This window comes from Nothobranchius furzeri, chromosome 10 (genome assembly GCF_043380555.1).
Source record: "Nothobranchius furzeri strain GRZ-AD chromosome 10, NfurGRZ-RIMD1, whole genome shotgun sequence".
NCBI classification, from domain to species: Eukaryota; Metazoa; Chordata; class Actinopteri; order Cyprinodontiformes; family Nothobranchiidae; genus Nothobranchius; species Nothobranchius furzeri.
The window spans coordinates 62,047,904-62,065,145 of NC_091750.1; the positions used below are offsets into that span (position 1 = coordinate 62,047,904).

Below are 17,242 nucleotides of genomic sequence, written 5' to 3' on the forward strand. Positions count from 1 at the left end.
ATTCTTCCACCTGCCTCAGTGCTTTAGCCAAATGAAGCCCATCTGGCGAAGCTTCAAAAACGCATCTGTCTGCAGCACTTCTTTAATCTCACACAGAGATAAAAGCCCACATGTTGGTGGGTTACAGTAAGTGCTTTTTACCAGTTGTTGATAATGGAGAGGAAATGAAGAGAGGTGACCAAGGATGAAGCAGAATCTGGTAAAAATAAACACAACTTACCAGTGAGTGCTTTTTTCTAGAGGACAAATCCAGCGTGGTGTCATGAAGACTCTCTACGAAATTTCGCAGACATGGAACATTCACCTCATTCTTCACAGTCTGGAAGTAAATGATCAGAGTCCACTTTTAAAAATGTTTAAGAAGAAAGTAAAAACTGCAGCGTAATGAGTTAAACTCCTGCAGTTTATTTGTTTCTTTATTAATCAATTATAAAATGTACTTCAAGTCAAAAATAAAGTTGAAATAATATTTTGAAAAACTAAACATTAAACGAAAAAATTAAAATTGGAAACAAAAAACTTGCCATAAAAACTTTTATTTGTCTATAAAAGGTGAAATCACATACCAAATTGGTAATTTTTTGTTTGAGTTGTCTTTTTTTCGGGGTTTGAAAAAAAAACTAATTTTGTGGGTGGGGCCTTGTTGTGGATAAAAAAAAACCTCTCTTTATTAGCCAGAGTAAAAATAAATTCCCAGTTTTCAGAATAAAAAATGTATTTACTTAACTCATTCACTGCAAATGACGACTAAAGTCGTCATTTGCATTTTTTTACTGTTTGAGCATCGGAACGAGCCCCCGCGCTGAGAGAACAAACATCTCAGCCCTGAAGCCAATCTTCATCCGCATACGTCACACGTCACGTGATCAGGAAGCAGACCATCCATGTGTTAGGAGATCGTTTGGGCCGTTCCTGTAAAAAAAAAAGTGAAGCGCGAACCGGAAAAGTGTCTGCCGATCACAATTCGACAACGGATTATGAAAGAACGGATAACGCTCGAAACACACGGCTTCTTCCTGATGTAAGAGGTGAGTTTCCTCTTTGTTTTGGCATCAACATCATGCTAGCGCGCAACGTTCTGTGACTCTTAAAAAAAACAGTAAAACCGGTGAGAAACGCTGGCGGCGAAGGCCGTTAGCGATCAGGAAACGGCTGGCAGTGAATGAGTTAAAGTAACAATCGATAGTTTTTTAACTTTAAGCTACAACTTTAACATTGATCTCAGTGACTGCTGAGTTAGAAACGACCAGTTTCATATTTGACACCACTCTGCAGCTCTCTGCTGACCAAACCTTGTGGAGCGGGTAGGTGTCCTTTACCTTCTTAGCGGCCGTTAGCTGTTATGCGAGCAGTTAGCACTTTTAGTTCTCCGATCTTCAATAAAAAGTGCAAGAAGAAAAAAAAAAGAATTTTGTTTTTAATGTTGGCATCATGCCGGAGCCCCTAAGTAAATGTAAGAGTAATGTCTTTAGAGGCGAAGCAAAGAGCTAAAACCAGAGTGAACATTGGCACAGCCTACACTAGTTTGAGGGAGCTTAAGGAGGCTACAAAATCACGGACTGATGGTGACCTGGCCTTGTTGCTACTGGACTTGTAGGTAATAATATTGTATCCAACAGTGTGGATCTTTTTACTTTGTGGTTTATTTTAGTGTTAGTTGGCTCGTGTTAGCTTGTTTGTTAGTGCAGCAGGGTTGTTTACGGCAGCTGTTATTCCACTTTCAACCACTAGGGTGGAGGAGCAGAAAACTGCTCACTGTTACTTTAAACAAAACCTCCGCTTTTAAAATTATAGATATTTTTTTCTTTTTGGAAGCAAAATATTTTTACTCAAACAAAAATATGATTCAATTTGTAATTCAGCCTTTAATTGACAAATAACTGGGTTTTTTTCAATTTTTTTTGTTGTTGTTGCCATTTTCAAACTTTGATTTGATTACTAAAGAAACAAAATAAACTCCACAAACAATCAAATATTTGCTGGTTATCAAAACCTTAACTTGCAAAGGTATGATGTAAAAACTAAGACATATTTGTCATTTAAAATTAAACGAAAATGTCTTCTATCAGACTCAAGTTTATGAGTAATAACAACACTTACAGCAGCCACAGGTACGAGTATTTCCACAAATAGTCCAGCTAATGAGTGCTTAATGTCTTTATCCTTCACTTCCAAGAAATACTGGGCACACTCCTGCAGACACAGGAAATAACACATCAGAACTGTGTACTTGGGAGGTATTTGGTTCAAATAGGGAGCCTTAGTCACACCCATCCATTTCCAGACCATGGGTCCCTGGAAGAACAAAAAAATGAAAGCAAGTCAACGAGGCTAAAAATGCTATTTACTAATTCAACTTGTTATGTGCCATTGACTTCACAAATGATGTCCATGCATTTAAAAGACGCATTTTGATGCCAAGACGCGCTTCATTTTGAATGGGGGAAAATGTTATTTTAGGATTTGTGTGAAAATAAGTCCAGGACTACGAATGTGCATCACCAAAGGGACGTCATCGAACCAGACACACAGAAAAACAGGGAAATGTCTGTAAGTTCAGTGAATTTTAAATTCTTCATTCAGGAGGAAAGAACCACCAGAAATCTGGCCATGTGGTGAGTAGCAGCTATGCTAGGGAAGAGGAGATTCTGTGGTGACGTCATATATGTGACGTCTGACTTATAATCATGCTAATTACAAACATTTACAAGCTGCTAAATCTCAAAGTACGTTACTGGCATGATCGTAACACAAATGATTACTTTTCATTTAAATTGAATTACAACCTATGTGCGGATCAGTGCATTAGGCTAAGTGAATAAGAAAATAGCTCTTTCAGCCCCACTGACATGAATTCATTTATTCGTTCTTCCAGGGACCCATGAGCCAACCGGAAAGGGAGGGGAATTAGGCTCCCTATTGCTGCTTCACATGATAAAAGAAAAGTAGAAACATTCTTCCCAGTTACCATCAAAGAGAAAACAAGTATCTGTGATGACTACAGAAGAATTTAAGGACACCAAAAAGCTTCCAGATGTTAAAAGATAACATAGGAGCATATGTACAGGGATGCTGTCAGAACCCCAATTAAGTGGCACAATTCCATGTCATTTAAACCAGTGGTTCCTAAAACTTAGTTAAAAATAAAAATGGTAGAGATTTTGAGACCCAAACTAATCCTGGTGAAATGTAAACAGGTCAGTCTACCTGCATGAACTGAAAGGAGGCTTCAAAATCTTCCACCGGGTACATTTTGATGCGGAAAAACTTGAGCCCCATGATGAGGCTGATGGTGGATTGGATGACGTATGGATTCTGCTCCTTCTGCTTCAGCTCCTTCAATTCAGAGATGAACTTCTTCCTCACAGCTGGGAACCTAACGGGAGGGGGGTAAAAAGGGAGGGTTTGGGTAAACATGGATGGTATATCCTGATGTCACCAGAATGATTTTACAGTTTATGCAGTTAAAACACCAAGAACAACAATTACGTGTTTATCTACGAATATGCAATCTGAGTCGGTTTGTGTTTTTTTTTTTTTCATGTGGGTTGGGTGAACTTTTGAGGGTTTGTGTATATCTTCATAATCCAGACTTTTTTCTAACAGCGTTCTGCTGCCTAAATTTAGAATGGCATCTGGAGGGGTGATGGGGAAGGGGGGGCATGCATGTTTTTTTACTTAGATGTTTGACACCGCTCTCGAGTAAGAGAGAAAAGTTACCCGTTTCATATTTAGCGTGTCTCACAAAAACAAGAAGAAAACTGAAATGTTTGTGATTGTGTGTATTTAGTGTTTTTTTATACACACATGTGAATAGTGTTACAATAAGAGTTAAATCTTTAAACATCTTTGGTGTGTTCTTGCCGTGTTGGGCTGCAAACTTCGTCAGGCAGCCACAAACGAAACGTTGCAGGTAAATTTCAGTGTTTTAAAAAGAACTAAAAGATGGAAGAGTTAAATCTGCTTTAAAAACCTAATTAAAGAGGAAATATCTTCATCTGAGAGGTATTTTAGTTTGATCGTGTTTGTTAATGTGTGTGTAATATACCTGATGGCCACATGAACCCCCACTTCCCAGCTACAACATGAAAAAAAGGGACGGTGCTCATCTTTCACCACACATCTGGAGTTATTTTCCTCTTGCACACACACACACACACACACACACACGTATGAACACACAAACACACACATGTACACATAAATACACACATGCAGAGTTTATAAATAAAGCCATGGCTTCAACGCGACCTGGATCATCAGATTGAGAAACCTAAACACCGAAAATAGCGTTTATGAGACGTATAGTACCTCGACTGAGCGACCACTCCCACTACTTCAGCGTAGAGGTCAGCTACGATGTGCATGTTGCCGGTGTTGGGCCCCAGATACCTAAAAAGCCAAATCAAATGAAAAAAAATCAGCAGATGATAATAAAAGATTTGAGCTCTTCTCTGTTAGTTGCCTTACCCCTCTTTGTATTTGAAGTGCTTGAAGGCGAGGTTAACAACTTCTTGGATGAGTCCATCCAGTAGAGGGTGAAGGGGGATCTGCAGTGATGAAAAATGTTATTTCAAATCGAAATGTTCAATTCATTCCAACGAAAACAGTAAATAAAAAACTATCCATCCATGTTCTGCATGCTTATCCACGCAGGGTCCCGGGAGGCTGTCTCTGGGTAAGCAGGCGGGGTACACCCTGGACAGTCCATCACAGGACAACACAGAGACACACGGGACAAACAACCAAGTGTGCACACACTCACACCTAAGCACTATTTTACAGACCAATCAACCTGGCAGCCAAACTTTTAGGACTGTGGAAGGAAGCTGGAGTACCCGGAGGGAAACCACGCATGCACAGGTAGAACGTGCAAACTTCATGCAGAAAGACCCCAGGCTGGGATTTGAACCCAGGACCTTCTTGCTACAAGTCAACAGCGCCAACCACTGTGCAGCCCCAAGTGAAAAACTAAAATAAGAACAATCTTTTACTATTTTCTCCCAGTTTGATGAGCATGGTGCCTTTTCTGAGAAACCCGATCAGACAACAATGATGTAAATTGTTCTTTGTCTCGGGTGTAATTTAACATCCAGTTGGGCCAATTAACACACCAGTCACAAACACAGAGTCATCCTTCCTCTTCTCATGGATACAAAAACCCTGGCTTTGACTGGGGATCCATTCTTCTGTTTTCTTTACGTTTCTAAAGGAAAACATTAGAAGCTGTCTCTTGACAACTAAAGATTCTTCTTATGTTGGCTTCTGTTTATGTGCATTCACTGCAAAACAGAAAACCCGAATTTCCATCTTTCAGACAAAATATACAATAATGACAACAACTCTGACTCTCTAGAGATAAAATAAAAATATGAAATTAAGCTATTAAACTAAAAAAATTGAAAAAAAAAACCTAATTAAAAAACAGAAATAAAACTAAGTAAAAGTTAGGAGGAAGAAATAAGGGATTTGCTCACAAAAAGAGATTTTCAAATGGATTCTTGCTGTCAAGCATAAAGAAGTGATTTATTCTAAATTATGTTAACTAAAAATATATATAAGAAGTGTTTTAGTTTGCAGAAATCAAAGACACCTGTGTGGGAGTTTTAGAAGAGAGTAGACAGTAAAATCCACCTCACCTGTTTCAGAACTTCAATAAGCACCAGCGAGAAAATGAAGTCTATCGCCAGATCCCTACGCTCTAGTAAGTAGTCCTTCTGTTGTTCATCGCTGAGTCAGAAAAGCACAATCAGAAAGAAAGATGTCACCCACTCAGATTTGTATCCATGTAGAAGACAAAGCAACATAAGGACTAAACTCTGACTTTTTTGATTTGGTGTTGGCTCGGGGTCGGTACTCGTGGGACTCGTCTTCCAGGCCGTTCTGCCTCTTGTACCAGTCGAACAGAGTCTTTAAGATGGATGGCAAGCAGTACTCTGCCAGAGAGCTCATAGAGCTGATCAGCTGCACACAGGCAATAGAAACAAACGGGTTGAAAAAAAAGTGAGACCTTTCTTCTTTACCAACTACATTTGATAGTGATCCAGGTGAGACGCACCTGGTCGAACTGTGGGTCTTCTCCTCTCTGCAGAGATTTGTTAAGTGGCTTCTCCTGTGAGATATGAGGGTAATGAAGGAAAATGACATAAGGGATAAGGGAAGATTTTAAGAAGCAATGTACAGGTGAAACTCAAACATTTGAATATGGTGCAATGGTTCATTATTTTCTGTAATTCAACTTAAAGGAATGGTTCACTCGTTTAAACAACACATGTGCAGTGGTCTCCAGTAGGAATGAATTTCTTGTAGGTCATTCTTGGGGTGGGGTATATGCATCGTTTCTCTGACCTAAAAGTTCCCCGCATCACAGCTGAGCTTCAGATGGCATGTTTTGGAGTCTTATTTCCTGATATTTGGACATCTAGCAGCAGATTGGATAACAGCAACGCGACACTACATCTGACTTGCAACGTGAATGTTTTTTCTCCACAAATAACACAATATACCACATTTTGTCCTGCGATATTATATCGATATTCAAAAGTCGTGTATGAAATTTTTGGAAGAATTTACATGCAAACATTTGTGTATGTTTTTGTTGTTGGTGCAATTCAAACACCGACCGCTAGTTGGCAGCAGTGTGCAATTGATTTTGTTTCCACCATTGAAATGTAAATCCCTCTATTATGGTTCAGATAGCTCATGTTAAACATGTTGCATATCTGTTTGGACTGTTTATTGAGCTTTCCTACAATAAATTCAGTCTAAACAAATCACTAATACTGTCTGGCTGAATGTATCTCAATATATCGTGATATATCGTATCGTCTCCCCTGTATTGTGATATGTATGGAATCGCCAGAATTTCACCGATACACATCCCTATACATGAGATGGATTCATTACATGCAAAGCCAGATATTTAAAGCCTTTATTTGTTATAATTGTGATGATTGTGGCTTACTGCTTATGAAAACTTCACATTAGAAATCTCAGACAGTAAAATTTGTGAAAAGGTTTAATATTCCAGGCTCAAAGTGTCGCACTCTAATCAGCTAATGAATCCAAAACACCTGAAAAGGGTTCCTGAGCCTCTGAGTTGAATTACTGAAATAAATGGATTTCAGCACCATATTCTAAATTTTCAAGTTTCTCCTGTAGCTGCGAGGTAAACAAGAATTTTGGCAAGAATCTGGTGATACGATATATATCACAATACAATATGTTGCGATGCTAAAAGCCAGACGATATTCGCCATTTTTAAAACCGAATAATAATACTCAGGCCGGGTGATTCAAAGACACATACAGTGTTATTGTGAGATCTCGTTCTTCAGTTAGAATGAAGGCGGTAGAAATCTGCTGCCACCTACAAGTCGGAGTTTGAATTGCACTTAGTGCTTTTAAATATCCAATAAAAAACAGCACACTGTTTTAAATATCGGCTCAGTGTCATAACTAAATTACTGTGATATTTCGGTGTATCCATATTTTCTTACATCCCTTCTAAATATCCGAGCACATTTACATTTTATACAAATTAACAAGATAAATAAAACAAAGTTAGGATTATCAATGTTCTCAAACCCGACTCAGTCATGGCAGACGGCAGCTCATACTGAGTCAGGATCTGCTGGAGGTTTCTTCCTGTTAAAGGTGAGTTCTCTCCACTGTCGCTATATGCCTGCTTAAGCCTAATTTATACTTCTCCATCTGCGTCGGGACGGACGCCATTATCCGTCCTTTCAAGGCTCGCAAGGACGAACGACATTGAGCTCTCTTTTCTAAACATCCGTCCAACGAGGCGGAGAACGCAAGCTTGAGATTGGTCAGGACGCCGCTGTCATTGACATTGCGCCCTCAAAAACATAGAGCCGAAGATATCTAGCAGCAGACACGGAGCAGCTTGAAGAACACCTCGCGGAAAAACTCTAAAGATATGAACGTTTTATTTACCCGTGGCTGGAGGAGTGAAAAGATATGCAGCAAGCATTGTATTCATGGACGGAAAAGACGGGAAACGTGGGTTTAGAGGTTGCGAGAGCATGAAGAGGCGGAGGAGAATGAGGGACAAATTTGTCCGTGGTAAAAAGTCTCTAAAATACAAAAAAAGAAAAACACAATAGCAAGTGCACTATCTTGGATGGGACACATGACAGGCACCACAGAACAGTGTTACGCCCTCTGTTGTCCTGCCAGGAGACGGAGAAGTCAAGAGAGCAAAACGTCTCCATCTGTGTGTGCATGTCTCTCCTTCGTGGAGCTAACAAAGACATATAAATTAGGCCTTAGTATGAAGGTGTCATGTTCTGTGTCCTTGTGGTCCCCAGCCCCCTCCTGTTCTCCCTCCAGGTGTCCCCTCAGGTCCCGTGCTCGTGTTTCTCCAAGTTCGTGCTCACGAGTGAGCTTCTGTTTTGTTTTTGATCATTCAGTGTGTTCTGAGATTAAGTCTGGTTTTTGTGCCTTTGGACTTTTGGCGCATCCCCCTTTAAATAAAGGAATTATTTCCTTAAACCACTCCTGCCTCGAGTCGTTCTGGGAATTCTGCATCTTGGGTCCAAAACCTCCTGCTCTCACCGTGACAGAAGGACTGATGTAAAGTCCTTCACTGCGTTTACATGTGCATCTAAGTTAATCTTAGTCGATCTACAATAGGGCTGCACAATATATCGCAAATATATCATTTTCGCGATATCAGCATGCGCAATCTGCTTATCGCAAAGAACAGCTAAATATCGCAATGAATGGTCAGCTCCAATGTTTGCTACACATAATGCATTCTGTTAATCAAACGAAAGCATGATGTTTTTTTAACAAATCAAATAGAGCTCTTCAGCCATTTGGCCAATTGGGTGGGTTCTCATAGGTTAGACGCTCGCCCCCGAGGTGAACGGCACTTAATTTTGATGGTTAGCAAACACCTGAGTTAGCTTTGTTCTGCTGATTCTGCTTTTCCCAGGATCCACTGATTGCCTTTTCTTGTTAATTTTCTTTTTCCCTTTCCTCACATCTTTCGCTTTCCTCATTTTTATGAAATTTTTGTCATAATTTAATTTCTTTGTTTTTGATTATTTTTGTTCCAGAGTTAAGTTTTTATTTATCGCAAGTAATATCGTCATCGCAATATTAATCACCGTTATCGCATACCGCAGGTTTTCCTAATATCGTGCAGCCCTAATCTACAACAATAAACTGAGAGCCTTTATCCTAGTTCACATGTATGATAGAAAACTGAATTACTGAATGAAGTGCGTTTTACTGGGTGGTGATACGCGCCCTTTCTAGTCGTCGTTCTTCCAGTTAGCTTATTGTAACACAAATAGTACACAAACACTTGCGGGGGTGAAGCAGATGGAGTAAAAACTGGATATGCAAAATGGCTGAAGGAATGGGCAACATCAACGCTGAAGCACAGCTGATTTGGTGCTCTTCTGTTTGATGGTGTTAGACGTGCTGGATTGTGGCAATGACAGTTTCAGAAAACTGTTTCCGCAATCTCCTCACTTCCAACTTTCAACAAGAGTGTCCAACCAGTACCAGCTCAGCTGAGTCAACCACAGTACCTGGGTACTTCAGCTCAATTAGAATCAGTTTGCCTTCAGCCAGACTAACGTGTCCTGGGTCCTATTGGTTTACATAAACTAATAGTTTGGTTTACTGACCTTGCGATCAAACGAACTGACTGACACAAGTCAATGACTTGATGCAATCTCTTGGGTTTCCTTATGTAGAAAACCTTTGACTAATTTAAATAATGAACTGAACCCAATGCACAGATAAGTAGGTTGTTTTAGAACCTATACTTTACTTAGTGTGTTGATTTGACCCTACATCTAAATAAACTGAATTTAATTGGAAAAGAGTCTCCTAGTCTACTAGATAATATGTTTTGGATTTAACACAAAAAGTCCTAAATTAACTTGAACCCAGTTTGAGACTTACCAATTAGGATATGGTTTCATTAAACATATTAGGTTACTTATGAGGGCTGAAAAAATGCAATAATGTGAATTCAGTTTTATAAGCATGCCAAACTGTTTGAATTTGAGGAATGTTTAATATATTTATACCGTATGAAAATGTGAAAAATGAAAGCTTTCATGTGTTTCACTCAGTTGCCAAACAGAAAATCGACATTAAATCATGTTCTTTGCTGATGCTTCATATTTGACATGTTTAACCAGGCAGGCAGATCGTTTCCGTATATATTTACTAAATCTGATCATTTTATCTTTTTTTTATTAGACTGCAGCTATGACTTTCTCTTTCTCTTGTCAACATAAAAAACATAAAAAGTCAATCTAAATAAATCGATCAGATAAGTGACTGAGATGCAGAGTGAGTGATGCTGTAACCGGAGATGAACGAGAAAAGAAACACACAACACCTCGAAAAATCCATGCAAACTCACTTACCAGTGGCTCAGCCATGATGACGCGAATCTTGCGCTCTGAGAGTAGGGTGAAGTTGGCGAACAAGCTTTTTAGGACAAACTCGCCCGGCTTGCTCTCAGGGTCTACGCTGACAGGTGCCATGATGACCGGACCCTTCCTCTCTCCTAACGTGGTGCTGGGAGGTGGGATCGATGGCTTCAGTCCCACTGGAGAGGCTGAGAACATCAAAGATCAGTCACATTTTATTGTTTTTTTTTTGTTATCAGTCTTTCAATCACAAGAAACCAGGAAGTGGAACATCTGAGTCAACATAAAAACATGGATGCCACGTGTTCTAAGATTTTTGCTTTTTGTCATTTGAGACAAGTCGCAGCGCCTTGCATTTTTAACTTAGCTTTCAAGAAATGATCATTTGTCTTGTTGACCCTTTTTTCAACCACAACTAAATGATGTTGTCTCACTTTGATAAGGAAAATATGTCGAGGTGAAAGACGGGAATGCAAATACGCTTTTGCAAACTACACAATAAAGCTCATGTTTGAATTTTTGAACATGACGACATCATCGAGAAGTCTGGACACTTAAATCTTACTGGATGTGACAAAACAATGTTCAGAGAGGTATGTGTGAGAAGCAGCATTCACATTCTTTCCAACATAACTGATAACAAACTAGGATCTGCAGCAGATTCTTCTTGTTGACCATTACTCGAGTCAACCACTTCAGTTCATATAAAAAAACTCAAAATCAGCGGCACTCTGCGTGAAACATGTCAGGTCTAATTGACCCAGCAAGGCCACATGACCTGGCTGACGTGCAGAAGTGATAATTCCCAGAGCGCATGGGTCTCCTGACCTCAAACAACTATCTGTTTAAATGACACCTGAGCCCTCACACGATGCATATAGAAACGCATGCCTTTGTAGGCTTACCGAGACCCTTGATGAAACTGATGACACTTGCCCTGCTCCATTTAGTTGGTACTTCCATGATGCCGAATGACAAAACGCCAAAAGGTACAGTATATGAAGCAGGAAGGAGCAGTATGAAGGTGGAGTGATACGACCTTCTTTACCAGTGGTAAAAATTCTTGCAAGATGGCATTTTTATCTTCATTACTTTATCATACTACAAACTGCAGACATCTCATTAATGCCTGGTGTCTGGCATATTTAACCAAAGCTCAATGTGTCAACCTCCATGGTTGGAAAAAAGAATATCAAGAAAAGCGGGAAAATTGTGACAGATGAAAAGGAATTTGTCACAGATTCAGTGTTACAGCTCCATCTCAAACACAATCCAAGTAAAACAGGAAGATAGTCGTTTTCCATGCTGGAGGAGCCATAACCAGATCAAAAGTGCCCACATGAGGACTGATCGGTGCAGTAGAGCTGAAAATGTAGCAGTCACAGAGGAAGAGACGTGAAAATATCCTTCGAAAATAAGGAATAAACAGTCTGCAAACGTATTCTGTGGTGAGAAGATTCTACCAGCACGGATCCAGAGTTTTTCAAAGCTCCAGTGAGAGTTTAGGTAGATCACAGGCAGCGCTGGGCTCCATTTCTGACAGCTATATGAGCCTACAGGTCAACTATCAATTTCTACTTTAGCCTCTGCTCCGCCTCCAACCTGACGCCCCCTGCTCTGTACAGCAGCTCCCGTGACCGTGGAATCCTCGAAGCCCATTGGAAAGGAGCACAGACATCAAGTGCTTCTTTGAAGGTGTTTGTGAGGCTGTCTTTAAGTTGTCAGTAGCAGTTAAGTAAAGTCTGCTCCTTGTGGAGGTTCGACCAGAAGAGTTGGGCTGGAATTTCAACACTGTTCCAAGACAGAGCTGAGGGGAGGAGGGAGGCGCTATATATAGACCGCTGGCAGTCAGTCTCTTACATACCCACCACTCCCACTGACCCCTACTCACACATAAGTGCACACACATTCAAACACACACACACAGACGTACACACTTGGTCAAAAGTGGAAATGAGAGTGGGAAAAAAAAATCTAGATAAACTTAAGAGGAAACTTTTGTATGAAAGAGACTTCAAACAAATGATAACTTCATCGTACAAACGTTGAGCATGTGCACCGTGGAGCTGTGTGTTTGAGAGAAGAGATGAGAGTGGACAGTCATAAAAGTGTCAAATAAGATGCACAAGGACTTTTGCAGGCATTGCATGATTCAGCGTTTTAGGAAACGATTCAACACAAACCCTGTAGGTTCAGTCAACAATCTGCCAGTTTAAATACAGTCGACTGCATGTGCTTTAACTGAAATCCTGTTTGGGCAAAGCTGATGCAACATCAAAACAAGATGTAGTTGTTGGACCTTGTGGTCTTTGTGAAACCAACAAGTCAGATTTCGTTTTATAATATTTAGAATATTAACCCCTTAGCATTCCAGCATCCCGCCCATGGGACAAAACCCCATTGCGTTTATTACACCTGGAAATTTAAAAGGTTAACTGTAGAGTTAACTGTAGGGTTCGCCCTCCCATCAGTTTAGTATGTTAGTATGTGTGTGTTTCTACAGTAAAGGAACACACACATACTAAACTGCTGTTGGCTAATGTTGACAGTGACACAGAATGATTCATTATAATTGCCTTGGGCCTGGAACTGAGGATGAGACGTTACAGCTTCCATTAACTTTCATTGAGTTTTAGAATGATAAATCTATTGTTGCAACTAGTTTCCAGGTGACGAACGAAACGAGTCACTTCTATAAAAGCACAAGTACAATGAAAACAGTGTATGTGTGATACACTCTTGTATTGTGGCATGCTTTTTGCGTTACTGATGATGGATGTATTTTTACTCAACAGTTAGCTACTTGAGTCATTAAAGTAACACACAATAAGCTAGAGCTTTAACACTGATCTGAGTGATTGCTGAGTTAGAAACTTGACCAGTTTGACACCACTCTGCAGCTTTCTACTAGCCAGATACTGTACTTAACAGTTTTGTGGACCGGGTAGGTGCTTTATAGGGGGTGCTCTTTACCTGCTTTACAGCTGTTATGCTAGCAGATAGTAGCCTAGTGAACTAGACCAAATTCTTGCTTTGCGAAGTTTGGTCTAGGAACACTCCACTGGAACCTCTGCAGCCCCTAGCAGCATTCTGGCTGGCAAATCACAGCTCTCTAGAGGGGTTTCAAACCCATAGAGAGCTGTGATTGGTCCATAATGGTGGGCCAATCATAGCACTCTATCTGCTTTGTGAACCAGTCACAGAGCTTTATGCGCTTTGTGGGCCAGTTAGGGTCCTCTATTCGTCTGGTGGGCGGGATGATGCAAAAGAGTAGAACAAGGTGGTGGTAGCTCGTTTAAAACGGCTTTTACATCAATTTTGGACTATTTGGACTTGGGATTTATTAGAATCAGGAGCAGATAGATGTATTTAAGTTCTTTTTTTTTAGAAAAAAAGATGTATTTTCGCCTTCTTCTTCTTCTCGTTTACCGGCATCCGTTGTGGTGAGTACGTCACATTGTTCATTGTCCAGTGGTATGCAGAGATCATTTGAACGACAACAGTAGAACCCACTCCATGACCGACAGCCGTTAATGGAGCTTGCCAGGCTAAGCAGATAGTTTTTTACTTTGCTGATCGTGAATAAAAAGCACAACATGAAAAAGAAGTTTGCTTTTTTGTTGAAACAAATTGCTAAAACCAGAGTGAACATGTATGCAGCCTACACTGATCTGAGGAAGCTGAGGAGGCAACAAAAACACAGACTGATGGTGACCTGGCTTTGTTGCTACTGAAGTTGAAAGTAATACAATTTTTTGTCCAACAGTGTGGATCTTTTCACTTCATGGTTTGTTTGAGTTTTAGTTGGCTCATGTTAGTCTTAGCTCGTTGTTACCACTAGCTGTAGCAGGCTGCAGCAGGGTTGTTTACGACAGTTGTAATTCCACTTTCAACCAATAGGGCAGAGGAGCAAGAAACTGCTTTGTGTTACTTTACAGCTTCTACGTAGTTAATGGTTTAATAACAAATGATGGCTAAAGATTAAAAAAAAAATTAAAAAACTTAAAAAGTTTAAAACTTTTCCAAAGAATTTTACAAATGATTTCAAAAGCATGAGATGACATGATGGCACAAGTTCAATAAAGTTCATTTTGATGATGTCAGCCGTTTATCTTGTGATTTTGCTGCATAAGGACCCTGGCCCATTAACTGTACTGCTGGCCATCCCCATCAAAACTGAAAAACCGTGTCTGAACTTGGTCTTATGGCTAAAGGAAGTCTCTACCTTTTATTTTAATAAAATTATTCTAACAGGAAACATCAGCATGTCCCATATGTCTGAACAGCTGTAGCAAACTACAAATATTCACAGAATGAAAACTTGCATATTTCACTGTCAATGTCATCACATTACAGCATTAAAATGACGTCTGACTGGTGTGTGTCCTTTTCATCAACAAGAAAACTACTTATGTCACAATAATGGCAAACTGCAGGCTGTGTGCTGAATGATGAGTCCCAGCAGGGCGATAGGACAGAGAGGCGTTCTCCTGATTCTAATGTTTCAGATTCATAAGCCCACTGCCGTGAGTACATCATGTCCAGTTGTTGCTAGGAGTTTAACCCAGAGCTTCAGTTGCAGCTGGTAAAAAAAATATGTCAAAAAAAGTAAAGTTCAAGTCAAAATAAGAATCGGTTTTAAATATAAGAGTTGTGATTTACATCATAATCCTACAGCTGGCCACAATGACTCTACTAAAGTCACACTTTGTTAGCTTAAAATCGACATACAATTTACCCTCAACCTCTGGAGCTGGCATCTCGAGCTCAACTACCGGGCTCGGCGTTTTCCTATTACGTAATATTTACAAACATCGACGAGGTAAATCTCAACGTTTGCTGCGCTGCTTTTAATTCCCTCACCCTTAACACACAAAAACAAAGCCCTGCTGATAAACAGCTGATAAATCTGTTAGCACTGTCACCATAACATCTGTTAGCTGTACTCACTGCCTCCTAAAGACTTGAGCAGAGACTTGAGGCTGATGTCAAAGAACCCTGAATCTTGCTGGCTGGTCGCCATGGCTGCAGAGGCTAGGTCGCCACGGTGACAGACAGCAGAAAGGGGACAGGACGGCAGTATGAAGCGTTGAAGACGGAGCAAATGAGAGGAAGAGGCAACTGGGAAGAGAAAAGGAGAGCAAAGCAGGTGGGCAGCGAGCGCTGCGGATGCTGCGGCTGTCTGCTGCTGAGTGTGTGTGTGTGTGTGTGTAAGAATGTGTGAGTCAGAGAAACAGAGCACACTCAGCCTTTCCTGAGCTCTGTGTTGCTATATTGCTGGCTAACACCCCCCATCCTCTCTCTGTTTTGCTCTCAGGACAGTGATGCACAGATGTTGGGAGATGCAAATGAGCGGCCAATCCTCTTAGAGGAGAGAGGACGAGAGGGAGGTAGTTAGAGGACAACACACAGCAAGTGGAGCTAACGAGGAAGGAGAGTTGGAAACAGGGAGGTGTAATAGGAATGGACGAACTAAAACGTCACATGTATGCTGCCATTAAAAACAGTATAATATAATGTTTGTGTTTCATATTATGCTGTTTAAAGATGCTGGAAGCTTCTCCAGCCAATAAGAGCAAGAGGTGGTGACGGACATCCAGGATCAGCCAATAGCATCCATTATGTAGCATCACCACCTCAGACTGATACACACAGAGTAGATTTTCTAAATTAGTAATGCTAACGCTATAATAACTTTTGAAACATCATTTAGTAATGTTTCATCATTGCTGGAAAATAAAAACAAGACTTTGTCATCTTTATAAAAGGAAAATGAAAAGACTAAAACAATTGACAATGATGTTACTAATTTATTAAAAACGCCCAGCTTAAAGAGTCACAAATGTCCTGCACAATTAGGGTCATCATGTATGTCCCTGGACGAGCAGCAGAGGTGCCACAGGACATTTAGGAATGATGAAGGGATGGAGAAAAGAGAAAATGGAATGACTGGAAGAGTAAAGCATGCAAAAGGTAGAGGATCATGCTAAACTGTGCTCACAGGAGGGTTCTGAAGCACAGGATGGCCTGATTCACATTAAGAGACAATTAAAGCCTAATCTCAAGGGAGGAGAAATTCAATGCTGCAAGCCTATTTCTGTCTGCAACTTCTGTTTACTCTGCTCCAGTCAAGAGTTAAAACATTAATTCCGCATGTTAATAACTCAAAGATTAACTGACTGGCATGGCGATTGAAAATGTTCATCCTAGTCCTCAACTCATAAAGGAGAGACAAGTTCTACCTGTACAGTATGTTATAAGGAAGCCAAGTACACACCCTGGTTTTTATAAAACCATATGTCCTCCCTCACTTATGTAGGAAAAAGCTTGGGTCCACACCACCTTGTTTTTGGCTAAATAGCCAGTGCATTGTGAAGCACGTTCATAGGTATTCTAAGCCTGTAGGTGGCAGTAGTTCACCAAATTGGTGGCCTCTTTGCCCAAAAACATTTCTTGGACATAGAATAGCTGGGTGGCGAGCAATAACTGTTCTTAATGTTGTCCTTCGCCTGTGGTCTTCTACATAGAGCCGTAACTGAGCTTGTAAAAAGAGGCAAGCGTGAACACGGGTCGCACATGTGATGTCAGAGCATTTGTATGGAAGTAGCGGAACGTAAAACCCAGGTCATTCACGTGAACAAGCTAATGCTAATAACAAAGAATTAGCAAATTTCCACCTGAGTCTTAGTTGTTAAAGAATTGTTTTTGGTGCTGTTTATCTTCACTTTTGTGTGGATGACAGGCTGAACCGTAGAAAATATCTTGGTTTTGGGGGATACCCGGCTACGTTTATACAAGGTGTGACTCTCTGTTCTATGATTA

The 17,242-nt window shown here is 40.4% G+C and overlaps 1 protein-coding gene across 12 annotated transcripts in view; it reads right to left on the reverse strand.

Annotated features, from left to right (window-relative positions):
* The window catches only part of fryb (furry homolog b (Drosophila)), a 65,739-nt gene that overhangs the window by 31,211 nt on the left and 17,286 nt on the right, over positions 1-17,242 (reverse strand). For 9 of the 12 annotated variants that reach the window (XM_054730820.2, XM_054730811.2, XM_054730812.2 and 6 more), the window contains exons 2-10: positions 10,415-10,608; positions 6,059-6,112; positions 5,825-5,964; positions 5,640-5,730; positions 4,471-4,550; positions 4,312-4,392; positions 3,208-3,376; positions 2,101-2,193; positions 221-319 (exon numbers count right to left, since the gene is read on the reverse strand). In XM_054730820.2, coding sequence (XP_054586795.2) covers positions 221-319; positions 2,101-2,193; positions 3,208-3,376; positions 4,312-4,392; positions 4,471-4,550; positions 5,640-5,730; positions 5,825-5,964; positions 6,059-6,112; positions 10,415-10,534 — 927 coding nt within the window. In that variant the 5' untranslated portion in view covers positions 10,535-10,608. Of the gene's footprint in view, positions 1-220; positions 320-2,100; positions 2,194-3,207; positions 3,377-4,311; positions 4,393-4,470; positions 4,551-5,639; positions 5,731-5,824; positions 5,965-6,058; positions 6,113-10,414; positions 10,609-11,325; positions 12,289-15,370; positions 15,920-17,242 lie in introns of those variants that run through there. The other 3 variants (XM_054730823.2, XM_054730818.2, XM_054730819.2) reach the window with 2 other exon arrangements.